This window comes from Lepidochelys olivacea (genome assembly GCF_965140295.1).
Source record: "Lepidochelys olivacea isolate rLepOli2 genome assembly, chromosome: 1".
NCBI classification, from domain to species: domain Eukaryota; kingdom Metazoa; phylum Chordata; order Testudines; family Cheloniidae; genus Lepidochelys; species Lepidochelys olivacea.
In genome coordinates this window covers 10,803,396-10,830,475 of record NC_140411.1, presented here as the reverse complement: position 1 = coordinate 10,830,475, position 27,080 = coordinate 10,803,396, and the positions used below count along the sequence as shown (strand labels likewise).

Sequence of the window (27,080 nt, the reverse complement as noted above, 5' to 3'; positions counted from 1 at the left end):
CTTCCGCCCCCCCAGCACCGCCTCCTCTCCTCTCCTCCGCCCCCCCAGCACCGCCTCCTCTCCTCTCCTCCGCCCCCCCAGCACCGCCTCCTCTCCTCTCCTCAGCCCCCCCAGCACCGCCTCCTCTGCTCCCCTCCGCCCCCCCAGGACCGCCTCCTCTCCTCTCCTCAGCCCCCCAGCACCGCCTCCTCTCCTCCCCTCCGCCCCCCCAACACCGCCTCCTCTGCTCTCCTCCCCCCCCAGCACCGCCTCCTCTGCTCTCCTCCGCCCCCCCAGCACCGCCTCCTCTCCTCTCCTCCGCCCCCCCAGCACCGCCTCCTCTCCTCTCCTCCGCCCCCCCAGCACCGCCTCCTCTGCTCTCCTCCACCCCCCCAGCACCGCCTCCTCTCCTCCCCTCCGCCCCCCCAGCACCGCCTCCTCTCCTCTCCTCCGCCCCCCCAGCACCGCCTCCTCTCCTCTCCTCCGCCCCCCCAGCACCGCCTCCTCTCCTCTCCTCCGCCCCCCAGCACCGCCTCCTCTCCTCCCCTCCGCCCCCCCAGGACTGCCTCCTCTCCTCTCCTCAGCCCCCCCAGCACCGCCTCCTCTGCTCCCCTCCGCCCCCCCAGGACCGCCTCCTCTCCTCTCCTCAGCCCCCCAGCACCGCCTCCTCTCCTCCCCTCCGCCCCCCCAACACCGCCTCCTCTGCTCTCCTCCCCCCCAGCACCGCCTCCTCTGCTCTCCTCCGCCCCCCAGAACCGCCTCCTCTGCTCTCCTCCGCCCCCCCAGCACCGCCTCCTCTCCTCTCCTCCGCCCCCCAGCACCATCTCCTATCCTCCCCTCCGCCCCCCCAGCACTGCCTCCTCTGCTCTCCTCAGCCCCCCCAGCACCGCCTCCTCTGCTCCCCTCCGCCCCCCCAGGACCGCCTCCTCTCCTCTCCTCAGCCCCCCAGCACCGCCTCCTCTCCTCCCCTCCGCCCCCCCAACACCGCCTCCTCTGCTCTCCTCCCCCCCCAGCACCGCCTCCTCTGCTCTCCTCCGCCCCCCAGCACCGCCTCCTCTGCTCTCCTCCGCCCCCCCAGCACCGCCTCCTCTCCTCTCCTCCGCCCCCCAGCACCGCCTCCTCTCCTCCCCTCCGCCCCCCCAGCACCGCCTCTTCTGCTCTCCTCCGCCCCCCCAGGACCGCCTCCTCTCCTCTCCTCCGCTCCCCCAGCACCGCCTCCTCTCCTCTCCTCCGCCCCCCCAGCACCGCCCCCTCTCCTCTCCTCCGCCCCCCCAGCACCGCCTCCTCTCCTCCCCTCCAGCACCGCCTCCTCTCCTCTCCTCCGCCCCCCCAGCACCGCCTCCTCCCCTCCACCCCCCCAGCACCGCCTCCTCTGCTCTCCTCCGCCCCCCCAGCACCGCCACCTCTCCTCCCCTCCAGCACCGCCTCCTCTCCTCTCCTCTGCCGCCCCAACACCGCCTCCTCTCCTCTCCTCCACCCCTCCAGCACCGCCTCCTCTCCTCTCCTCCGCCCCCCTCAGCACCGCCTCCTCTCCTCCCCTCCAGCACCGCCTCCTCTCCTCCCCTCCAGCACCGCCTCCTCTCCTCTCCTCTGCCCCCCCAACACCGCCTCCTCTCCTCTTCATCCGCCCCCCCCAGCACCGCCTCCTCTCCTCTTCATCCGCCCCCCCAGCACCGCCTCCTCTCCTCCCCTCCGCCCCCCCAGCACCGCTTCCTCTCCTCCCCTCCGCCCTCCCAGCATCGCCTCCTCTCCTCTCCTCCGCCCCCCCCGCACCGCCTCCTCTCCTCCCCTCCGCCCTCCCAGCACTGCCTCATCTCTGGACGGGCGGAGTGAGTGGGCTCAGTGGGATCTGCCCTGCTGGTGGCCCAACAGCCTTCTCTTCTGTCACTCATGCCCTCTGACAAATTCCCTTCTCCCTCTGACGCAGGCCGTCCAGGGAACTTTTAACTCACTCATTCAAGGCATGCCCGATGACCGATTCATTTTATGGTGTCTGTTGTATTTTAACCCCCCTTCCCCCCGAATACAGAGACACGTTACTGGAGTGACAGGCGTCCCATCTCTCATCACAATAGGTGTTACAGAGGAGACCCTGGACAGCCCCTGAGGGGCATGGGTGGAGAAGTGTGAGGGAAGCCCAGGCAGCTGTGGGTCAGGACTGAGGGGTATTGGAAGAGCTGCATGTGGGAAGCCCAGGGCTGGGATAGCAGGAGCTGCGGGTGAGGAGGGAGGGCACAGAGTGTAGATGAGGGAGGCTTGCCCAGTCTCTGTCCACACTCGGTATGACTAAGGTCTGTAAAATAACCTAGAACTGCTAGAAGTTTGCAGGGAAACACGAGCCATGAACCCTGGGGATCATCATAGCCAGGCCCGCAGGGGATGGGGAAGGCTTCCCTGCCAGGAAGGATGGGAGCTGAGTGAATTCTCTTGGAAGCCGTGGTGCCATCCAGGACACAAGGGGACCCTGGAGCTGTGGAACGGAACAGGCCATGATCAGCCCCGTGTATGAGTTTTCACTCAGGGTCCCCGCTCCGGTCAGCACGCAGCAGGTTGCCTTCTTCTTCTTCTTCTTCTTCTTCTTCTTCATGTGGCTGATCTAAATGTAGAGCAACAGCATCATTTTACACTCAGATGGTTAAGCCAGATAATTGCGTCTGGAGTAGTGGAGTGTGTCGCTGTGACGCTCCTGCATATTTGTGACTCGGGCACTGAGTCGTTCTGTGGTCCCTGGTCTGTTCCGGATGACCACAAGCACACACGAGAGAGTCTTTAACTTTCCATCTGTGCAGCAAGTATCCGCATCTGCCATGCTTTGGGTGGATGCGGTTTAGGGCTGCCCATGAGCTTTGTGGGAGAGCAAAGCCAGGAATCTTCTGTGTCAGGTCCTTCACAAGGGGTGTGATTTCTCATGAACTCTATCCAGCTTTCCAAGCTTCACCAGGGTCTAAGTCGCCTTGCTGAAGGTTAAATGCGTGGGTCCAAAAGGGCTTACATGACTTGGAGCAACGGTGAGGGACATTGTTAAGGCCCTGGTGGATGAGAAGACGTTTGTTTCCCATGAGCCTCTGGAATCCCCGCAGGTCCATTTATCGTGGAAAGTTGATCATCAAAGACCAGAGATTCAGGAGCTAGTGAGTGAGAATATTGGGTTCTATATAAAAGCCCAGCATAGGGCTTTCTAGAGCCCATGCGTAACTCACACAACATTCCCCCGTCTCCAGCAGGAGCGCTTCCCCCAAGTCCTTTCCCCCACATGCTGGCTGAAAGCCCCTTTCATAAGATCAAACCTGCCTTCCCAGATTGAAGAACACCCCAGGCGTCCCTCCGCACCCTGGATACCCAGACCAGATCTTCGATCTGCACCTGAAACCAGCCTGTGCCTCTTCCAGTTAATTTCCTTCCGCTTGCTCTTCATTAGCATCTGACTCAGCTTGCTAACAGACAGCTATTGTGCAGCACACAATACCCAGTGATCCACCCAGGAGATAAGTGTCCCTCCCTTTCTTGCTGGAGAAGTTTGTCTCAGGGCATGCTCCCTTGGAGTGACCTGCTTTCAGTACCAAGTGGAGACATAGACATGACTCCTCAGCCACACATTATCCGGACGTATATCTCACCATGGAGGGATAGCTCAGTGGTTTGAGCATTGGCCTGCTAAACCCAGGGTTGTGAGTTCAATCCTTGAGAGGGCCATTTAGGGATCTGGGTCAGAAATTGGGGATTAGTCCTGCTTTGAGCAGGGGGTTGGACTAGATGACCTCCTGAGGTCCCTTCCAACCCTGATATTCTGTGATCATCAGTGACCTTACATGGCATTATGTTGGTGAACGCAGAGGATCAAGTTACCCCTAGGCACCCCCAGGCCTTCTCCTGGTTGGCACCAAGAGGTGCTTGGATTACACCAGGCCTGTGGCCCAGAAAGGAGCAAACCACCCTGTTACACTGCTGTGGTACAGATGGGGACCAGCGGCACAGGGAGATCAGGTCACACAGGGAGGCTGGGTCACAGCTGGGCATTGGGGCTAGGTCACAGGAGTCCCACACCAGTGCATTCACCACCTGGCCAGTCTGTGTCTTGACTTAGCCCCAAAAGCTTATCACGCATGGACAGAATAAGCAAGGGGTGGGGAGAGAGAAATATCTTTTCTAATGTCTTTGAATTAGAGTCATCTTAGCTCTTACTCCGAGTCACAGGAAGCTAAAAAGGTGACTTTTCAGCCCCTTTCATGTTTCGTTACCACAGCGTGTTGCATTTAACGTCATTCAGTGTCTGTGCTCGTTTGCAATTAGCTGGGGAAATTACAGCTCTTTGGACAAGAGGCGCTCCAGAAGTGGCCGATATGACCCGCCATTGGGAGGGAACGATTGGACGCTCCAATGAGAGCTCTCCTCTTTGGCTTCAATCCTCCCGCCTTCTTCCGCTAGCCGCCTGGGGATCCATTTCCTGGGCCCATGCCCCTCGGGCAGCCCGCTGTGACAGGGCAAAATGTCTGCACAAGCATTCTGCACTGGGGCAAGTGATTGTCCGAGGGGCACAGCTGTGGGCAAAACAGGACAATCTTGCGTACATCTCCCAGGCTGCGGCTCTTCTCCTGTTACCACTTCTCATCCTCGCCTGGCTGCTTCTCATTACCGTGCCCCGTTTTGCTGCTCTGAGAGCCCGATGAGACATGCCGGGAGCATTTGAAGGAGGGAGGGTTCACGTCAGCTGTGCCGCGAGGGCTGCGATGCTATGCCGAAAGCTTCTCGAACGGGGCTGTCCCTCAGGAAGCCGGTGGCAAGGGGATTCCAAGCAATAATGTTGGCACCTGTCTGGCCCCTTGTCATCCACAGAGCACTCTGCAAAGGTGTTGCTGTTATCCCCATTTCACAGGCCAGGAAACTGAGGCACAGAGAGATTAAGTAACCTGCCCAAGGTCACTCGTAGGTCACTGTTGGAGACAGGAAGAGAATCTAGGGTTCCTGAGTCCCAGCCCTGCACTCACTCTGCTAGGATACAGCTCCCCAGTGGCGGGCCCAACAAACCCTGAAATAAACTTTACTTCTTACCCTGTGGATGTGGTCATACTCCCAACTCAAAGATACTGCCTATGGGGATGCACAACAATGCAATATTGGGAGAACAGGAATCACCATTCCAGAAGAGACAAATAGTTCATCTGATCTGTTATTGTGTTACTCATGTTGTTATGTCTTCCTAAGCTAGTGAATAAATATCCTGCAGGAGGGAGTTCCATCGGTTAACAAAAATAGCCGGTAAGCTCTTTGGGGCAGAGGCTGTATTTTTGTTCGGTGTTTGTACAGTGCTGAGCACAATGGCATCCTGATCTATGGCTGGAACTCCTGGTTGCTACAGTATCACAAATAAATAATAATAAATACAAAGAAATATTCCCTTGTATTCAGATCTGAGGCCTTCTTAGTTTCCAAGTGCCATTTTGTGGGCTGCAGAACCATTCACGTATGGACGGTTGCAATCACCATGTGAGATAGGTCATTATTAGCCCCCAGGCTACAAGTGGGGAAATGAGCCGCACCAGGATGAAGGGACTTGCCCAAGGCCAGGCAGGCAGTGGCAGAGCTGGGAACAGACCCTCCGTCTCCTAGCTAGTGCCACGAGACCAGATGAGTCAGGGATTTGCAAACCTGGAGCTACGTAGAAGCTGAGGCCCAATGTTGGGGTGCCTGTAGGCTTCAGGGGGCACACTGGGAAGTTAATCTTGGGGCTACCCGTGCCCAGCTGCCGTGGTGGTTAGCACTGTGGAAATTAACCATACAGGAGTGCCCCCCCACCAACCCACAACCCACGCCTGGATCCACCCTGCCTGCACTCGTTTATACTTGTCCACCCCCCCGCCCTACCCCCCGCTCATTAGCTGACCAGGCCTGGATCCTGACCTCATGCCCTCCTGGCCCTGCGGAGGGCTGCTAGCCCAGGTGCCCATGCTGGGCCGGGATGCACATGGCCCATGGAAAGGTAATGACTCAACAACCAGGGGGAGCCATTGATGCTCTCACTATGAAAAACTACATCCAGCTTCTTCTTTTGCTCTTCGAAAATGGTCCTGGGTCTGGTGGCTCAGCTGACACAAGCTGTGGGAGGTCTCAGCTCTGTTCCTAACAGGCAGATACTCACCTCACCATTCCCTACCTGGCTTTGAACCCAGGACTTTTAGTATTAAAAGCATCTGGCGCCCTTAGTGAATGGAATTACATTAGCGCTCAGTCACTAAATTCATCTATCTTTAGCTTAGCTACTCAGCCGCCCTCCATTTACCAGTAGGGGAGCACGCCACAATCTTTAATGTATGTATCCTAACACCCCCCTTTGAGGCAGGACAGTGCTGTTATCCCCATTGTATAGATGGGAAACCGAGGCACGAAGTGTCTAAGCAACTTGCCCAGGGTCACACAGGGAGTCTGTGGCACAGCAAGGACTTGGGTTCAAGTCTCCAAAGTTTCAGTCTAGCTAGTGTCCTAACCTCCGGATCGTCCTTCGTCTCTGCATGGACCTGTCCATCAGCTGGTAGCAGTAGTAGGTGCTTACCCCCTGCGGACCAGGGAACATCACGCCCAGTGTGCCAGAGTGTCACATCCACATTGGAACTGGTCCCATTCATGGAAATCTCAGCGGAGTGGCCCCGCTCTGAACCAACCATCAAGAAGCACAGCGCTCCAGGGCCCTTGCAGCGGGCCAGCAGGGTTAGCCTGCACTGAGGCTGCACGTCCCATCCCTGGTCTGTCCTTTCGCATCCTGAGCTCTCAATCTGGCACTAAACCCACCGGTAAAGAGCCAGGGGCTGGATTAGGGTTCATCTGCAGCACTGCGGCCCACGGGTTGCGAGGTATATGGGACATCCTGCCTCAAGTTTGTAGCCGCAACCGACCCAATAAACTCCCCCTACCCTGCTCCGTCCAGCCAGCAGCGCCAGACAGCGGGATTTGCAAAGGGAGATTAAAGACAGGCTGCCCCTCCAGACGCCACGTGCTGCGGCTTTGTTTTTCATTTGGAAGAGCCCCGAGGGCGCTTGGCGGGGGCAGGATGGGAGAGACACAAACCGCTAAGACACGCGGGTGGGATTCATTCCTTTTCATGTCAAGTTTCAATTTGTCTCTGGTTCCGTCTGATCTGGTTTGTTTATGCAATTAACGGCGGCTCATTGAGGATATAAAGGAGATGAAAGAGGCCCAGACGGAGCCAACTGGCAAATGAATCAAGCGGATCAATAGAAACGGTCTCTGATATTTACCCAAACCATCACTATTTCCTTTGTCTTTCCTTTTATATCCGTATAGCCGCACGCTCCAGTCTACGGACACATTCCCGCGGCCCACACGTGCGGCTCATGTGAATATTAACAAGGCACGGTCACTCCATGGGCCTTCCGACGTGGAGTCGCTTTGTCCCCGCTCCCCTCAAGTCGAGAGAACAAATTAAATCTGTTTTTTTTAGGTTGGACTTTGTCATTATCTGGGCTTTGGGTTTTTCTTTGTGGGAATCCACTTCTGATCCCTGCGTGAAGAAAAGGAAATGAAGAGAGGGGAAGAGAGGGGACAGGGGACACCAGTTTCCATGAGGATAGTAGGACTGTGGTAATATGAGAAATTATTTTGTTAAATGAGCCATGAGCCAGGAGTCGGGGCCCCATTGTGCTAGGTGTGGTGCAAACACAGGATCAGAGAAGTGTCGAGCTGGAAGAGACCTCGAGAGGTCGTCAAGTGCAGCCCCCTACGCTGAGGCAGGGCCAAGTGAACCTAGACCGGCCCTGACAGGGGTTTGTCCAGCCTGGGCTTAAAACCTCCAGTGAGGGGGTTTCTACAACCTCCTTTGGAAGCCTGTTCTAGAGCTTCACTGCCCTGAGAGTTAGATAGATTTTCTTAATATCTGACCTAAATCTCCCTGGCTGCAGATTAAGCCCATTGCTTCTCGTCCTATCTTCAGTGGACATAGAGAACAATCAATCACTGCCCTCTTTATAACAGCCTTTAACGAATCTGAAGACTAATATCGGGTCCCCCCTCGGTCTTCTTTTCTCAAGACTAAACTTGCCCAGGTTTTTAACCTTCCCTCCCAGCTCAGGTTTTCTAAACCTTTGATCATTTTCGTTGCTCTTCTCTGGACTCTCTGCAATTTGTCCGCGTCTTTCCCAAACTGAAAAGGAGTACTTGTGGCCCCTTAGAGACTAACCAATTTATTTGAGCATAAGCTTTCGTGAGCTTATGCTCACGAAAGCTTATGCTCAAATAAATTGGTTAGTCTCTAAGGGGCCACAAGTACTCCTTTTCTTTTTGCGACTACAGACTAACACGGCTATTACTCTGAAATCTGTTTCCCAAACTGGAGACAGTTCTCCCGCTGAGGCCTCACAAGCGCCGAGTAAAGTGGGACAATGACCTCCCGTGCCTTGCATACGACACTCTTGTTAATACACCTGTGATGCTGGCAGGCTGGGTGCCAGCTCATGCCAAGATCCCCTTGTCTCAGCTGGACACAAACAGAGCGGGAATCCGTCTGGCTCATTTGTGGGGTGATAGTGATGAAATAGGTATGAGAATTGTAAGAAAGGGTCTGGTGTTTAGACTATTAAATGCTTGTGAGTTGCTGCCTGCATTGATCCTTCCGGTGATATCTGTGTTCCAGAGTCTATGTCTACACTATGCAGCTTTTAGCGACACGGCTGTAATGAAATACTTCCACCCCCAACAAGCCGTATTAGCGTTGTCCGCAGGAGAGCTCTCCTGCAGATAAAGCGCTGTTCACACCAGCGCTTGTCATTGACAAAACTTGTCTTTCGGGGGCGTGTGTGTTTTTTTTAACACCTCTAAACAACAAAAGTTGGCATTCACAAGCCAGCTAAGCCCCGATGTGCCCCACAACTGACGCCTGCTCGAAACCTGGCATCCCCAGTGGGTGGGGACCCTCAAACGAGGCTGGCGGATGCCTGTTTCACCCGTGAGGCCCAGCCCCACAGCAGGCCCTGAGCCGGCTTAACAGCTGATACCTGCCACACCAGAGGAGCCGGGGACAGCACACAAAAGACAGTGGGGCAGGGGGGTGGGCAGGGAGACCCAGGGGGAGCGTGGCAGAGGGATGGAGCAGAAGCCAGGGCAAGAGAGAAAGGTTTGGCCGCTAAGGCATGACTGACCTGGATGGCTGCTCTGGCTTAGGTGCTTCACCCCAGGGTCTGGATTATCTGGGCACCTGGCGCGGGTTCCACCGGGCAGCCACCCACCCAGGGTTAGGCAGTGCAATGCTAAGCAGAGCAATGCCGAAGCACCTCTGAGGACCTGGGCCTTACCGTGTGGCCAGACATGAGTGGCAAAGGAAAGAGGCCCAGATGGGAAACTGAGGCACAGCTCGACCAAGGGACTGGCCCAAGATGGCACAGGGAGGCCATGGCAGACTGGATTCCAAAGGTCTTTAGGCCCCTGAAGCTACAGATAGGCAGAGCTGGGTGCCGAGCTCACCGATTTCAATGGCACTTAGCGGCCTACCTGCAGCTTCGGATTGTGAAAATCCTGCCTGGCCCCAACCTGCACCTTTGATGCCTAAAGCCCTTGGGAAGTCTGGCCCTGGGTACAGCTCTCCCAAGCCTAGCTCAGTGCCTCGCCCACAAGCCCCGCCTTCCTCTCCAATTCGTGCTCAGACGTTACCGTGACCTTAATAACCGACTTCCCGCTTTGAACGGCCTTTGCACACCCTCTCCCTTCCGAAGTCAGGCTCCGGCTCCCCTTTTAAATCCTCGCAGACTTGTAAACGCAACGCTGTCCCAAGCCGGGGCAAAGCTCTCCCCTCTGGTCTGCGCTACAAGGTGGGCACCGGTCCCTGGATTTCTCAGGGCTGGTTCTCCCATAATCCCCTGGCAAAGCATCCCGAGAGCGGCTCCGCCCAGGCAGCACTAAGAGGCAGGCGATGGGCCCCTGGCACTCTCAGGGCCACAGACCAGCGAGCACAGTGTCAACGTGGATGCAGCCGCTTCAGGGCCCTCTGCTCTCACTCCAGCTGGGCGAAGTGGAGGGGAGTCCCTGGAGCGGAGATAACTCGATTAACTCAGCAGGGGAGACAGACCCGAATGACGCCGGGGCGATCTGGAGTCACTAACCCGGTTTTCTACGCTGTTCCGCTTCGCACAGTTAAACTGTCAGCAAGGCCCTTTTCCAAGCCAGCCCGGCCTCCTGCTAGCATGGCCGCCTGCGATGGGCTCCTGGCTGGGGGTTGGCACCGGCCTGCCCCAGAGGGACCTGGTTCAGAGGGGCAGCAGGTGGGAATAGACTGGGATGGTCTCAAGTCAGCCACATCATTCTGCCGGATCCCAGCGAGCTTGGCTCATACTCTCTCCCTGAGGGCAAAGCACAGCGAGATCTGCCGTACCACGGGAGGACGCCGTGGGGCAGGGCGGTTTTCCCGCAGCCCTAGGAAGCTAAGGCAAGAAGATGGAAGAGATGACCCACCAGGCTGGGGGTGTGGATGCCTCTGGGTAAGAACGCCGGTGGGTCCCTTTCAATCCACCCCTGGGCCCCTGAGTAAACAGCCTGCCTGCCTCTCTTGGCCCATCGCCAGCTCACAGGCTCAGCCCTCGTCTACACTTACAGGTTTTGCTGGCATGGGAGAGTGAAACACGTATCCCCTAGCAGCATAGCTGTGCCCTAGCATAGACGCAGATACACCAGCAAATAAAAAGACAGAAGAGATTCCGAGTAGCTTTCCCCAGCGTAACTTCTGTCATTTGGGAAACCGGTATAACTAAACTGCAAAAGCACCCGTCTTCCAGTACGAGCCCCGTCTCTGCTAGGAGCACAGCTGTACTGGTAACCCTATGTAGCGGAGACAAGGCAGCGGTTTCACGCCCACCCAGCCTGTCTCTGCCCCCTGGCTCTCATCTGCTGTCATTAAGCCAGCAGGCGTGACTTTGTTGTTTGCTCACTCTGATTTTGTGCCGTCTGGGCCAGAGAGAAGATTCCTTTGCTGTTGCGTACAGGCTGCGAGGTCCCTGGCCTGACCCGCCTGCAGCTCACGGGCCGACCCAGAGGTCCTCACTGCAGCTTTCCTCAGTCCTGCTGTGGGACGCTCTGTGCTGGGTGTAGGGTAGGGGCCACTGCTTGGGGTGGGTGTGACGGGGGGTATTCCGTACGGTGGGTGAGGCGGGACATGGTCCTTGAGCCCATCTTCCAGATGGAGGCCTCTGCTTCTTGTCTCGTCCAGGGTCCAGCCAGAAGGGGTCAGCCGTGAGACAGGCACACGTGTTCCCAACAACGGGGCACAAGAGCGAGAGGTTTACTGGAGACCCGCCATCTGGTGCGTGGCCACTTATCCCCTTTATGGCTGTTTGTGCAGCAGGATCCTGCTTGTGCTGAAGAGTGTTTTATGGCTCGGTATACACAAGAGATACACCTGGGGTGCGTGTCTATGTACCGTTTACGGCACCTTCCCTTTTACAACTGTTTACCTACGGGCTTTTACCGCAGCTGTGGCAATGAATCCGGGGCACTGCCCGGCAATCTCCTGCAGCCCTGCCCAATTCAAACAAGGAGCAGTGCCAGGTCCCACGTCAGAGAGCAGGGACTGCGCACCTGATGGTTAGGGTGACCAGATGTCCCGATTTTATAGGGACAGTCCTGATTTTTGGGTCTTTTTCATATATAGGCTCCAATTACCCCCTGTCCCAATTTTTCACATTTGCTGTCTGGTCACCCTACTGATGGTCCCAGTAAGACCGCGCCTGGAATAGCGTGGCCAGCTCTGGACGCACCCTGTTACCAGTGGGATGTCAACAGATCGGAGGTAATTCAGAGCAGAACAAACATGGCAATTAGGGATGGATCTATGACTAAGGAAGAGGAAAGCGTGCTGAGTTTGGCTGCACGGCGGATCGCGTGGGGGTAGCACTGATGGGTGTGAATAACCAGCCGCTCGCTGGGACTCATCTCCCCCAGCTGCAGAACAGGGCTGAGAAGGCTTCTTCTGTCCGTCTCATCCAGCGAGGCTGTGAACTCTCTCACTGGGTGTACATGCAGTGCCTAGCACAATGGGGCTCCGATCTCGTTCAGGGCCGCCCGGTGTCCTGCCTTACAAAGCACACAGTACGCAGCCTCCTGGCCATTCCTGGACATCATGCCCTTGCACAGGTTAGGCCAAATCTGGGTCAGAGCCCTGCCCACATGCCCAGTGGAGCGGAGGTTTCAGGGCAGTGCAATGAGCCAGCCGCCCCTCCGCATGCCATCAGCTGCTTTCTAGCCTGAGCAGCATGCCTGGTTAATCCCCGCCCTAACTGAATGACCAACAGCAGGCTCGAGACAAGCCAAGCAGAGCGCAGCCCCGTTGAATGCCCTGATCTGATCAGCAGTGATGGTGCCTCCTTTGCCTCACAGCCCCCCGCTTTCCACAGGGCTTTAAAGGGACCCGGGGCCGACTGATCTGGCAACACATGGAATAAAACTGGTGCTCAGCTGATTTCCCCTTTCAGAGAGCCCTGGAGCCTCCCGAATAAGCACTGAGCAGCCAGACGGGAGCAACTCAGGGCCAGATGCACCCCAGGGCAAGAGGACGCAACAAGTCAGTGGAGCTGCACTAGTTTACACCAGGCCTGCAGTCATCTTCTCTCATGACAAAGACAGCCCAGGGGCTCGGGAGCGTGGTCCAGTGGTTACAGCAAAAGCTTAGGAAGCAGGAGGCCCTGTTTCCATTCCCTTGCTCTGCCACAGACTTCCTGCGTGACTGCAGGCAAGTCACTTAACTTCTCTGTGCCTCAGTTTCCCATCCCTGCAATGGGGCTAACAGCCCTGTCTCATGGGGGAGGGGTGTTGTGCGGGTACAGACTCTAAAAGACTGAGCTGCTCCGATGCTATGGCCAGACAGGTACCGGGCTGGAGCTGGATTTACAGTGGCTGTGCCCGCATGTAACTGTTCACTTCCACGTAGTTACCTCCTGACTTACACCAGGGCAGCAGAGAGCAGGATCTGGCCCTGGGAGCATCCACTAGGAACGTGCACTGCCTGGCACTAGGAAAGGGTTAATCCAGCCTCCCTTCACCAGGGTTCAGCCTAGCGTTTGTCCAGAGGAGTTCAGTGGTTGTTACTCTCTGGCCCTGCAGCCACAAGCTGCTGCTAAAGGCAGTAAACCTCTCTAAGGCAGAGAGAGAGAGAGAGACCTATTTTGTGGGAAATCGCTGAGGTGCAAGCCCTTTGCAGAGCCACGCGGGCCCCTGATGGGACGCAGAGGGAGTGAAAATGCGGGAGCTCAGTCCATCATCTGACGTGACAGCGAACGGTTACATCCGTTGAAAAGGGTGGGCCCTTTTCTTAGCGACGCTGGTGTAAATCCGGAGTAGCCCCACTGAAGTCTGTGGAGCTGCTGGGCCACAGAAATACAGGATCTAGGCTAACGTGCAGTGGCACGGGTACGTCTTTCTCGGCCACACTGGGCCAGATTCTGACCTCAGCGAGCCTGGTGTAAATCCGGAGGGGCTCTGCTGAAATCCGCAATTTCTGCAGCACCGTGCGAGCAGGAACAGCAAAGCAGGTTACAAATATTATTTTTGCCATCGCTCTTCTGAAGCACAGAGGTATGATCCTCATGTTACAAATGGGTAAACTGAGGAACAGAGTGGCAAAGTGACTTGCCTCAAGCCACAGAGTGATTCAGCAACAGAGCAGGGAATAAAATATCAGTCCTTTGCTTTAAGCACTAGCCCCCGATTCCTTCACTTCCTCCGCTACTGACCGCTATTCCTACCTACATGCCTCCAGCTTTCATCCAGCCCACACCACACAATCCATTGTCTACAGCCAAGCTCTATGATACAACTGCATTTGCTCCAACCCCTCAGACAGAGACAAACACCTACAGGATCTCTATCAAGCATTCTTACAACTACAATACCCACCTGCGGAAGTGAAGAAACAAATTGACAGAGCCAGAAGAGTACCCAGAAGTCACCTACTACAGGACAGGCCTAACAAAGAAAATAATAGAACGCCACTAGCCATCGCCTTCAGCCCCCAACTAAAACCTCTCCAACGCATCATCAAGGATCTACAACTATCCTGAAGGACGACCCATCACTCTCACAGATCTTGGGAGACAGGCCAGTGCTTGCTTACAGACAGCCCCCCAGCCTGAAGGAAATACTCACCAGCAACCACACACCACACAACAGAACCACTAACCCAGGAACCTAGCCTTGCAACAAAGCCCATTGCCAACTGTGTCCACATATCTATTCAGGGGACACCATCCTAGGGCCTAATCACATCAGCCACACTATCAGAGGCTCGTTCACCTGCACATCCACCAATGTGATATATGCCATCATGTGCCAGCAATGCCCCTCTGCCATGTACATTGGTCAAACTGGACAGTCTCTGCGTAAAAGGATAAATGGACATAAATCAGACATCAGGAATTATAACATTCAAAAACCAGTTGGAGAACACTTCAATCTCTCTGGTCACTCGATTACAGACCTAAAAGTGGCAATTCTTCAACAAAAAAACTTCGAAAACAGACTCCAACGAGAGACTGCTGAATTGGAATTAATTTGCAAACTGGATACAATTAACTTAGGCTTGAATAAAGACTGAGAGTGGATGGGTCATTACACAAAGTAAAACTATTTCCCCATGTTTATTGCCTCCCCCCCATCCCCCAGTGTTCCTCAGACCTTCTCGTCAACTGCTGGAAATGGCCCACCTTGATTATCACTACAAAAGGTTTTCTTTTCTCTCCTGCTGGTAATAGCTCACCTTAAGTGATCACTCTGGTTACAGTGTGTATGGTAACACCCATTGTTTCAAGTTCTCTGTGTATATAAATCTCCCCACTGTATTTTCCACTGAATGCATCCGATGAAGTGAGCTGTAGCTCACGAAAGCTGATGCTCAAATAAATTTGTTAGTGTCTAAGGTGCCACAAGTCCTCCTTTTCGTGTTCTGGATATGTTATCAAGCCGGCGTTGATTTGTTTTGTGCTTTGCATGGGTGACAAACTTGGGATAGGAGGCACCCCGGGGTGAGGGCCAGCCCAATGTCAAACTGGAGCTGATATCGGTGCATAGGCTGGTTCACCCCTAACCTGGAAGAAAAGGGTGGAGACTGTGGCAGGAGAGGCAGCCTCGTGTGGCAGAGAGCGGACTTGGCCTTTTGTTATGATGGAGGGACTCACCATCAACTAAGCAGCACTCGCTAGGCAAGGGTCACGGGTTCCAAAACCCAGCAAATGGAGAGACGCTGGGGATAGGTATTAATACCTAGTGGTATGGGCCCCATGGTGAGGGTCTTACATGCTGATTGTACGTCCTCCTCTCTCCACTGTGGAATATCAGAGCTAATTTTGGTTCCATTGGGAGTCTAGTTACAGGCTGATGAGCTGAATTCACTTTGGGCCAATGGTGCACCAGGACTGAGGCTCCCTTACTACAGGCTGAAATCCCAAAAGAGTTAAACTTACTAAGAGCTGAAATCACTGAGTGTTGTGTTAAGGAGTGGGGGAGCCTGCAGATATATTGCGGAGCAGTTTGCGGGACGGCCGGCAGAGCAGAGCGGCTCTTGGAGCAGAGCAGTTTGCAGGACGGCTGGCAGAGGAGAGCGGCTGGTGGAGCGGAGCAGTTTGTGGGATGCCTAGAGCAGCTCATGGGGGCGGCTGGCAGAGCGGTGTGATTCATGGGACGGCTGGTGGAGCAGAGCGGAGCCCCATGGAGAGGTGGGGCAATTGGCTTTGGACCACATAAGGTGCCCCTTAAGCCCCCCAATCTCCACCCAGGTTGGGAGGTAAAACTCCGCAGATAAACTTTCGAACTCGGGCTGCACTGACCAGGGACAGAGACTTTTGGGGTGTTGGACTTTTGGGACTTTGGGTGATTTTGGGTTGCTGGACTCAAAAACCAAAGGGAAAGGACATGTTCCAATTTGCTTGGGGTGGGTTTTTTGCTCATGGGTTGTGTTATGAATCCTGTTGGTGGTGTTTCCCCAACATAATGCCACATTGTTTCTCTCTGTTATTAAAAGACTTTTGCTACACTCAGACTCTGTGCTTGCGAGAGGGGAAGTATTGCCTCTTGGAGGCGCCCAGCGGGGGTGGTATATATTTGTCCCAGGTCACTGGGTGGGGGCTCGAGCCGATTTTGCATGGTGTTATTGGAATGGAACCCCTAGATACTGAACCCGGCCCTTGTTGCTGCCAACTCTGACGGGCAGAAGGGTTACACTAGTAATCAGCCCTGATGTTATCTCCCCATTTCATCCCATATGCTGGCTGCCATGCTAAATCATTCCTTTCCCTGCTCGGGGTCAAATATCTGCAGACTCATCCCCTGAGATACACACACTGAGAGGTGATGGAGTCACCCAAGGCCAAACAGCAGGGCAGTGGCAGAACTGGGCTCAACTGACCCCTGTCTCATGCCTTATCTGCTCTTCTGCCCTGCCCAATGATACACACAACCCCTGATGGCAGCTAACAACCTACAGCAGTGGTTTACAACCACTGGGGATCTGCAGACTAGGGCAAAGATTTCCAAAGGCACATTTTTCAGGTGTCCGCAAATGAAAAAAAGTTGAAAAACGCTGACCTTGAGCGACCCCTTCCTATTCCACACCAGGACTTCAGAGCAAACGAGGCCAGGATCTCCCACCAGCCAAGGAATCCGCCCTACGTTTACGTGATAGTTCATAATATCCCATAAATCAGCCTGCTAAGCCGTTCGTGGCCCTTTTCTCAGTTCCTTCCTACCTGTCAATCTCATTCTAGTTCTGGGGGGATGGCACCAGCCCATGCTGCTGTCACACAGCCGTCAGTTGTGCCTCCCAGAGTCTCCATCCGCACCTGATCTGCAGAGGATACGAGTCTGCGACTGCTCCCCACTGGAGGTTTGTCCTCTAGCTGCCTGCAAAGGCTCAAACTCCAGAAATCCTGGGTTCAATTCCCGGTGATGAGAGCGGTGCGGGGGCTCCATAATGCTGATCACACAGCTTTGTGAATCCTACTTTGCTGCAGCCATTGATTGTGAGGAGCAAGGCATTGGGAGCGAACAGCTTCCGCCTGTGTGAATCTATCCTGGCCAGGAACAGATCTATTCCTCTGCTACCGCTGACTGAAGAAGACTCTGCATGTGTGGAGCTTCCCACCCCCACCCGGACCTGAATAATTTATCCTGAAACCCGTCAGAGTATTTCGCTTCCAAACAAACCCAGGATCCGTTTCTCCAGGCCACCGCAGTATTTTTACAAGGCTGTCTTTAAAAAGTTTAATTAAACCAGGGCTGGCTGCTTGTGGCGCTCCCAGAGTGGGAACATCCAGGTGACCGGCTCCCAATGACGCAGCAGACGGGCCATTAGCCACAAGGATCAGCAGCCAGGTCGCTGCTCCGGATCTCCAATTTAATCAGTTCAGCAATCCATTATGTTTTTAAATACAGAGGAAATTCAGCCTGCATAGGAGACTAACAATTACATCCAGCGCTTCCCATGCCTAGATCCTGCAGCACGTTACGAAGGCAGGTCGGTGTCACCACCCCCATTTTACAGGTAGGGAAACTGAGGCACGGATCAGCGGAGGAACTTGCCCAAGGTCACAGAATGAGGCAGTGATAGCGACGGAGTCTCTCGACTCCCTGCCTCATGCTTTTATTTGCTGTCCCACAATAGCTGGCGCCATCGAGACCTGGTGATGGAAGTGAAAACCCTGGAATGATCCCTTCCATATTCCAGACCAGGACTTTAGAACGACTAAGGCAGAGTTCCCTGCCTTGCCCAGGAACCTGGGACAAGCCAGGTCAGCTGGGAGAGTCTGTTAGTTTCCGGAAGGCCAAGACCCTGGCTCGATCAGTGCCTTGCTGTTTGAATGCTCCGTGTCTCAGTTTCCTCATGTGTGAAATGGAGGTCGTGCCACTCACCTCCTTTGTAGAGCGCCCTGAGAGCAGCAGATGAAAAGCGATAGGTAAGAGCTAGGGATTGTTAGGATGAGGCTGGGAGCCTGATTTGCAAAGCTGCGGTTGGCTGCAGCTGGAGTTGCCGCTGCTCAGCGCCTCGGGAACGCCAGGCTCTGAGTGCATGGAGATTCCTAATCATTATCTGCATTGGAGTAGCACCCAGGGGCCCAGATCCTGGATCAGGGGCCCATTGCAGTGGGTGCTATACAAACACCTGATGGATTGGTCCCTGCCCCAAACAGCTGAGCGGAAGCTGAGAGACAGCAGATGGACACACACAGACGGGGTGGGGGAGCCCCGGAAACAATGAGATGGGACTGGGCAGCGTGCTGGGCCATGGGCACAGCTCCCCCATAACCTGGCAGGGCGGAGCAGGGCTCAGAAGTACGGCCGCAGCACCGGCTGTGCGTGTGAAATGGTGGAACCCGCCCTAGCAACCCCAGCGGAGGCAAACTAGACAGAAGCTCCCCCCCTTTCATTATCCAGCGCTCACCGTGGACATTGGTCCCAGGCACACTCCTGTGCATGGAGCAATGAGCAAGATGGGCCGATGATCTATCTCCATCCGAGGTGTCCCATCTCCTGCACTGACTGGCACCCGTCCCCAGCAAGGAGCAAAATGCTGATCGCGCGTCAGTGCCCTAAAAGGGCCGATTGATCTGCCCACAGCTGGGGCTGAGTTTATGCTCCTAAGCAGAGAGGCCCAGGGTAGACTGGGGCCTGGGTTCGGTCTCCTCCCCTCATGCCAGGGCTGGGCTGTAGCTCTTCAACGGGGATCGCTTGGCCTGCTGCTGCTCCTGCGACACCTGTTCCATAGAAGTCTCCGGGGCTGTTGGTTCGGCACGAAAAGTCTCCCGGATTGGCATTTGGGAGAGCCAGCGCCATGCCAGCCCCTGCCAGTCTCCTCCCTCTGCGTGTTCGTCTCTTCCCGCAGCTCAGAAACATCCGTAGTGGCCCTGTTTGTCAAGCAGGGCCAGGCTGACACCCGCTGGCTGCCGGGCCAGTCCCTGGTTAGAACAGGATCAGAGTCTCTCCACGGTGAGGGATTCGTAGCGAGAGGGAGCTTGCAGTGTGCGGGGCTATGGAGGGGCCCTGCTGGGGAAGGGCGACCTGGATGAATGAGGCGGCTGTGGGGCAGGCAAGGATCCGAGCCGGAGGCAGGGAGCTGCACCCAGAGGAAGTCTCAGCAAACAGAACTCCCGACCATGTGTGCACAAAACACATCGCCTTCCCTTGCTCCCCATTATACGGGTGCGGGCAAAGGGATGAGAGCACAGGGTGTACCAGGTAACTGCATCCTGCAGTTTAAGGGTATCGGTAAAAAAACCACCTCCCTGGCTGCCATAGTTAGACCGGTACAAAATCTGCATGCAGCTCAGGCCTAAGAACTGAAAGCCTTTCCGACTCTTCTCTTATCCGCTGCTATTCTAATGATTTGCCTCAGTAATTTCCTACCACAGAGAGTTCCACAGCTACTTCTGCGTCGCATAGGAACAAGGCTTCCTACTTTGGAAACACCGACATTCTGCAGCAGCGGTTAGAGCTTGCAATAGTTTCTCTCTTTATCATTAAACTGCCATCCCTGAGGTACTTTTCTCCAGTTACCATTCTCTTATGCTGAGTTTATGCAGCCCGCATTCCTTTAGCAGCGGAGCGCCTTACAATCTCAATGTATTTATCACTGCACCCCTAGAGCCATCCCGGAACGCACCAGAAAACCAAGCTTAAAACCCAGCGACTCTGAGAGCTATAAAACCCTCTGGCTTTATTAATATGGTGACAGCGTTTCATGGAGCTGGTGCCAGACTGAGATATACGGCAGCTAAGAAATTAAGTAGGGGTGGAGCGCTGAGTCACTGAATGGAACAATTTAATTTCTGCCTCCTTCTCTCTCAGCTTATTGCCTAACAGAGCCTCTCCTTTCCCAGAGCAGAAAAGAGCAAAACTAGTTAGCAGTGGAGTCAGGGAGCCGAGAAGCACGGGGAGGGGGAGAAAGTTGGGTTTACACAAGTATTGTAATGAATGGGCTAGTGTATCTAGCTCACCATTGCCCTCTGCTGGATAGAATGGGAACTGCCCAGCTGTGTGTCATAGATCTTCTACTGCAGGCAGCTGATGGAGATTCTCCTCTAGTGCATGAGGAAGGAGCTTGTGCTTTTGGGGCAGGAGGATGTACATTTTAGAGCCAGCGAAAGGTGTGGTGTTGTCAGCCCTGGGGTCTGAAGGCCTCACAGAGCAGAGCAGTGGCAGGCTTCCCTGACACGCTGCCAGGAGAATTCTGGATGCACATGGGAAAAGCGGGCTGTGTTCAGAGATAGCCCTGCTGCTCTCAGAGCAGAATTAACTGCTTCTCTCCCTAGCCTGCTTTTCCACTGCAGGGGGAGTTGCACAAAACCAGGATTCCTTGGGCTTTTCAGTTCCCTCTCCCCCAGTGAGGTCATAATCCTCTGTTTTGACATCACAATTCGTTGCCATGGAGACAATGATGTCACAAAAGCAGAGGATTAAGATTCCTAAATAACAATAATCCTGTTTTCATGCTATTGTCCTTACACACAAATAAATAAAAAATGAAGGATGCCACCTCCTTTCATCCTGCGCAGAACGAAACTCCTATCCAGCCATCTGTCCACGGCGGTTTTAGGATGCCCATCACTGGTGCACCCAGGTACTAGAATGTTTTTCAAAAATGTCTGTGAGGCAGAGATCTTTAGCAGGGCTAATGAACGAATGGAAAAAAACAATTCTTCCCTACAAAGGACGGTCTTCCCCTTACAGGTGAGTCAGCTGCCACACTGCACCCCAGAGGCGGTTGCATTTCAGTGATGGGTGAAGTGATATTCGTATACATAAGGCCAACTCTTCTCCCCTTACTGGGTTCTATTCCCAGCTCTGCCACTGACTCCCTGTGTGACCTTTGGCAAGTCACTTCCCCTCTCCATGCCTCAATTTCCCCATCTGTTAAAATGGGGAGAACAGGGCCACTGACTGACTTCACAGAGTTTGAGTGCTGTTCAGATACCCAGGTGCTGGGAGCCACAGAATTACTAAGGGCTGCCAGCACTTGAAAACATTTAAAAGGACCCACAGAACAGGAATCCTGCGTGAGGCAGTGGATTAGCAAACAGCTGTTAATCGGGCCCAGGTGTTTGGCCAGGACTGGAATAGCAGAGGGTGGAACTGAAGATCAGGACTGAGATGCACTGGCAGAGCCGTGCGGGAAGTTTGTATAGTGCTCCCTCACTGTCCCTCTAGGGCTGCCTCAGCCTTCACTCCCATTAGCTGTAAATTCCCGTACAAATGTAAAACCATTCCCGGCGACAGGCAAACGGGAAAGCAAAGTGCTGTGTTTGTAAATCTGCCTCCCCTTCCCCGCCGCTGCTCCATTTGACCGGCTAGCAAGTGATTTCATGCTGCAGAGAGAGGAACTCAAATGACTGAACGAAGCTTTGTACCAACTCCATTGATCTCTGGTTAATGGTCTACTCAGCAAGCCGGCTCCTTCCTAACGAACGCCAGCCCAGGCTGCAGTAGGTCTGCAGCGGATGAGAGTCAAGAAGAAATGCCAGTGATTTATTCTCATACCCCGGAGAACCGAATAACTAGAGGAAGTGAGAATATATTGTAACAAACCCAGGGCCACCGGGGATTCCATGCTTATTGCTCCACTTTGCGTCATTTCTTACTGGAGGTACAAAACAGCAGCAAGGCTAGAATCCAGATCCTCCTGCTCAGAAAGAAACCCAGCCCTCAGCCACAGGGGAACCTTCAGTAGCTGGCAACAGTATCGGGCCTATGACACACTGCTGAGCAGTGCTGATTCTACCCAATAGAGGGTGGTGATCAGGGCACACAGAACATTTTCAAAAGAGCTTTAGAAATTCCTGCCACACTCCCGCATCTCTCGCCTGGGGCCACACAGCAACAGACTGCCCAATGGGACAAGCCTCGTTACATAAAGACAGAGACAAATCCCTGTCCCATTGGATACATAGATACAGCCAGGACCATGACAGCTAGTTGTCTGATCTCTTGCATAGCACAGAGCAGAGAACCTCACCAGTAAACTTTGTATCAAGCCCATAACTTCTGTTTGAGCTAGAGCATCGCTTTCAGCAAGGTGCCCAGTCTTGACTTAAAGATGTCAAGTGACAACAAATCCATCATGTCCCTAGATAAGTTGCTCCATCAGTTAATTCCCCTCGCCATTAGAAAGCACTGAAAAGCACAAGGCTGTGTATAACCATGCTGCCTTCGCAGGGTCAGAACTTCCCCAGTCCTGAGTTCATTTTTTTCACACTGGAGGTTTTTTCCTGCTGCAGCAAGGGCTACAAAAGCAGCCAAGTTTGGAGTTCCTCCCTTCAATCATCGTTAAAGTTACACCAGCCTCTTACTTTAATCAGAAAATCCCAACACCGCAAATTCATTTTTTTAAAGTCCTCCTAAAATAATCAGACCAGACTATACTGGCCTAATAAGAATCGCTGATGTTTTTAAGAGAGTGTCCGAATTCTGGTGCCTCAAAAGAAGCCCAGAACGTTCAACTGAAAAATACAGAACCAAGGGCTTTGACCCTCCTTTTTCCCCACAAAAAGCAGCTGAAATGACTTGGCTCAAACATGTCCCCCAAGTTCACCTGCAGGGCTTGGACCAAGCCTGGGACATTTTGGTCTTCAGGAAAATGCTGAGTCTCTATAGCCGGGTGGGTAGGTGGCCAGCCTGGCACACAGGAGACCCACATGCAAGTCCTGCAAAATGGGGTGAAAATCTGGTCTCGTCGATAGCTAGTTCCTGAGGGGCGCAGTGCAGCTGAGCCCGAGCAAGGGGATTCTTTTGTGCGGCTATGGGACATAGACAGGGCGGCTGCGCATAACCACCGCTGGGGCTTACCTGATCTTTCCCTCGGGAGGCAGCTCGTGGGGAGGGTCGTCGCAGGTCAGCCTGGCTTCTCCGTCCAGCAGGTAGATATACACATGCTCCTAGGGGGAAGAAAGCACTGCACTCAGTCACAGGGGCACACGTCTCAGGGCTCGAACAGGCCATCAGCCCTGCATACACATGGGCATCGCCTCTCTTCTCTCTGAGCGAGACTATCTTCTGACTCCGGGTAGGAAGGAGCCTAGCGGACACAGCACCGGACGGGGACCCGGAGATCGGGGTTCAACTCCTGGCCCAGACACTCGCCCTCTGTGTGACCTTTGGACACTTCAGTTCGTCCCCCTGTGCCTCGTCTGTACAATGGAGATCACCCGTCCCGGGGTGCGGCGAGGGCAGTTTCTACCAGTGGGGCGAGGCGCTCCCATGCTGTGACGAGGGAGCCGCAGGTGGGGTCTGATCTGGGGGAGGGAGGAGGGCGTGGAAGGTGGCACGGGGCACCCCCAGCCTCACACAAGCTGAGCGCAGCTCCCACGCGAGCCCGCGCTCAAAGCCTTTGGAATGGCCGCTGCCCAGGCTGCTCTCCGGGTGCAGCTGTGAAGCACAAACGCCACCCGCCCCCGCTCGCTCCTGTGTGGGGAGACACGGCACTGCGTGGCACAGGGCGGAGGGCCAGGGTGCCCACAGAAAGCCCCCACACCAGCCCCAAACCGCACGAATCCTCAGCTCACCATGCACTGGAGCAGGAACCTAGTACCCTAAGCTCCCAGCATTGCTGTGTGATTGGGCCTCTAATGATCTTCTCAGCCACTAACGAACTTTGCAATTAAGTCTCCCCTCCTGTTGTTTGGCTGGCTGTACGTGCAGCTTGCTGGGAGTTTGTCTCACTGGGGGAACTGGCTTCCTCCTGCGGCATTGGGATGCACCCGGAGACACATCATGGGGGGCAGCTGGATTCAGCCAGGATTCAACCTATGGAAATCTGCTGTGGGGCCCTGTACCTAGGGGGTACTCGGTGCATCCGGCAGCAGGGCAGGGGCACTGTACCCGGGGGTGCCCAGTCATTTGGCAGCAGGGCAGGGGCACTGTACACGGGGGGTGCCTGGTGCATCCGGCAGCAGGGCAGGGGCACTGTACCCGGGGGTGCCCTGTGCATCCGGCAGCAGGGCAGGGGCACTGTACACGGGGATGCCCGGTGCATCCGGCAGCAGGGCAGGGGCTCTGTACCCGGGGGTGCCCGGTGCATCCGGCAGCAGGGCAGGGGCACTTTACCTGCGGGTGCCCGGTGCATTTGGCAGCAGGGCAGGGGCACTGTACCCGGGGGTGCCCTGTGCATCCGGCAGCAGGGCAGGGGCACTGTACACGGGGATGCCCGGTGCATCCGGCAGCAGGGCAGGGGCTCTGTACCCGGGGGTGCCCGGTGCATCCGGCAGCAGGGCAGGGGCACTTTACCTGCGGGTGCCCGGTGCATTTGGCAGCAGGGCAGGGGCACTGTACCCGGGGGTGCCCGGTGCATTTGGCAGCAGGGCAGGGGCTCTGTACCCGGGGATGCCCGGTGCATTTGGCAGCAGGGCAGGGGCTCTGTACCCGGGGGTGCCCGGTGCATCCGGCAGCAGGGCAGGGGCACTTTACCCACGGGTGCCCGGTGCATTTGGCAGCAGGGCAGGGGCTCTGTACCCGGGAATGCCCGGTGCATTTGGCAGCAGGGGAGCGGCGCTGTACCCACCCAGAGCATTTCACAGCATCCGGACAGGCAGGGAAGTTTTAAACCCTATGGAATTAACAGTACACCTGTCACACTCTGCCACACCTCTGGGGGGCTGCTCCGGAACCTCCCTCTGATGGTTAGAAACCTTCTAATTTCCTGCCTCAGTTTACCCATGGCCAGTTGAGATTTTTTTTTTTTTTTTTTTTTTTTTTGCTGTGAACGAATCAAACAAACCAAACCCCATGACAGCATCCAATTTAGAAGCCGGGACTTTCAGAACAATTCCTGGTCATCTGACCTCAGGCTCGAGGGGCATGCCTCAGGGCAGCACACCAGGACCTGCATAGGTCTCGCTGACTGTCAGCGCTTTCCTGAGCTGGGGACCTCCCTGGAAGTTGGGATTCAGGGGGTGCAGGTTTGAAATACGGCTACCGATCCCCAGAGACCGGGTCTGGATTGAGACGGCAGCCAACCCGCCCACCTCCCGTCCCCCGGTCGGCTGAAACGCTGCAGCTCCGAAAGGAAATGGTAACGCAAAGCTACAGCCGGCATTTCAAGCAGCTCCCAGGTTCCCTAGACTGGATGGCTGCTCTCATTTCCACGGCTGTTAATTAGTCTGAAAGGTCTATTTCCATATTAATCCCCCTGAGAGCTACAGGCTGGGCTGAGCCAATGCGGGAGACATGGCAGTGACACTTCGTGCCTGGAAATGTCCAGTCCCTGGTTGCGTGGGCTGGGGCCCAGCCAGTAGGACAGTCGACTCAGGGTCTCGGAGCAGGGAGAGAAAGGGGTAGTCAGGCCCTGCAGCAGAAGTAATGGCTCCAAGCACAGGCCTGGCTTCTAATCCCTGCTCCGCTTCCGGCTTGAAACAGTCTATCACCTTGAGCAAGTCCTTTCACCCCATAATGCCTCATTAAACGGTAACAACACTCCCTTCCCCCCCAGAGGTTCTGTGGGACTTCATAGAATCATAGAATATCAGGGTTGGAAGGGACCCCAGAAGGTCGTCTAGTCCAACCCCCTGCTCGAAGCAGGACCAATTCCCAGTTAAATCATCCCAGCCAGGGCTTTGTCAAGCCTGACCTTAAAAACCTCTAAGGAAGGAGATTCTACCACCTCCCTAGGTAACGCATTCCGGGTAAACCTCCCCCACTGCAACTTGAGACCATTACTCCTCGTTCTGTCATCTGCTACCATTGAGAACAGTCTAGAGCCATCCTCTTTGGAACCCCCTTTCAGGTAGTTGAAAGCAGCTATCAAATCCCCCCTCATTCTTCTCTTCTGCAGGCTAAACAATCCCAGCTCCCTCAGCCTCTCCTCATAACTCATGTGTTCTAGACCCCTAATCATTTTTGTTGCCCTTCGCTGGACTCTCTCCAATTTATCCATATCCTTCTTGTAGTGTGGGGCCCAAAACTGGACACAGTACTCCAGATGAGGCCTCACCAATGTCGAATAGAGGGGAACGATCACGTCCCTCGATCTGCTCGCTATGCCCCTACTTATACATCCCAAAATGCCATTGGCCTTCTTGGCAACAAGGGCAGACTGCTGACTCATATCCAGCTTCTCATCCACTGTCACCCCTAGGTCCTTTTCCGCAGAACTGCTGCCTAGCCATTCGGTCCCTAGTCTGTAGCGGTGCATTGGGTTCTTCCGTCCTAAGTGCAGGACCCTGCACTTATCCTTATTGAACCTCATCAGATTTCTTTTGGCCCAATCCTCCAATTTGTCTAGGTCCTTCTGTATCCTATCCCTCCCCTCCAGCGTATCTACCACTCCTCCCAGTTTAGTATCATCCGCAAACACTTCCTCAAATACAGCCCTGGATCCTACAAACACAGCCCCGATAGCTCTCTGTGATGCTGGCAGCCCAGGCCCAGGGCGCTGACATATACCGAGCTGGACTCAGGCCGGCTCAGCTGCGGGCTGGCATTGCTAACTGGGTACCAGAGTGATAAGAGTGTTATCGAACGCTCGCGAGTGGCCGTCGGCGTTAATCTCACGTATAACATCCGCATCCCATGCTGCAAATCTGCATTGTACGGCTCTGGGACTGGGTCAATCACCAGGCAGGAGAGAGACGCGAACGAGTGGGATGTGTGGTCTCAACAGAAGGGCTCATGTCCTGCCCGACAAGGAAGGCCCACAGATGCCAGACGGACTAAAGTGGGCCATTAAAGAGGACACAAGGCTGTTGTTGTTTACTCTTTCCCTACGCCAGGGAAGATAAGTCTTGCAAGTGAACGCCTCCCATCGGCAAACATTGCAGCTCCAACTGGGGGAAGGATATCAAAGCCGCGAACAGGGCAGAACTGGATCTTTATGCTGCTTGGACTCTGGGGGGCCAAGATTACTAGGCATAAGCAAAAGATTCCCAGTGCTTAGCCTGGGTTAGCCCTAAAGGACATATAGAGCTTGCTTATTATAGAAGCTTCTATTACCTTTTGAAATTTAAGACTGCATCTCCCGTATGTGTGTGTCTTTTCCTGTTTTAACCTTGTAAATAACTCTTCTTTCCTTTTCCTAGTTAATAAATCATTAGGATTTATGAGATAATAAATATCATAAGATTGGCTACAAGCACTTGCTT

The 27,080-nt window shown here is 54.8% G+C and overlaps 1 protein-coding gene across 2 annotated transcripts in view; it reads right to left on the bottom strand.

The window, feature by feature from the left end:
• Positions 1 to 27,080, bottom strand: part of PDE2A (phosphodiesterase 2A) — a 358,875-nt gene that overhangs the window by 85,866 nt on the left and 245,929 nt on the right. For both annotated transcript variants that reach the window (XM_084626204.1, XM_084626205.1), the window contains one exon: positions 22,795 to 22,883. In XM_084626204.1, the coding sequence (XP_084482330.1) occupies positions 22,795 to 22,883 (89 nt within the window). The remainder of the gene's footprint in view (positions 1 to 22,794; positions 22,884 to 27,080) is intronic.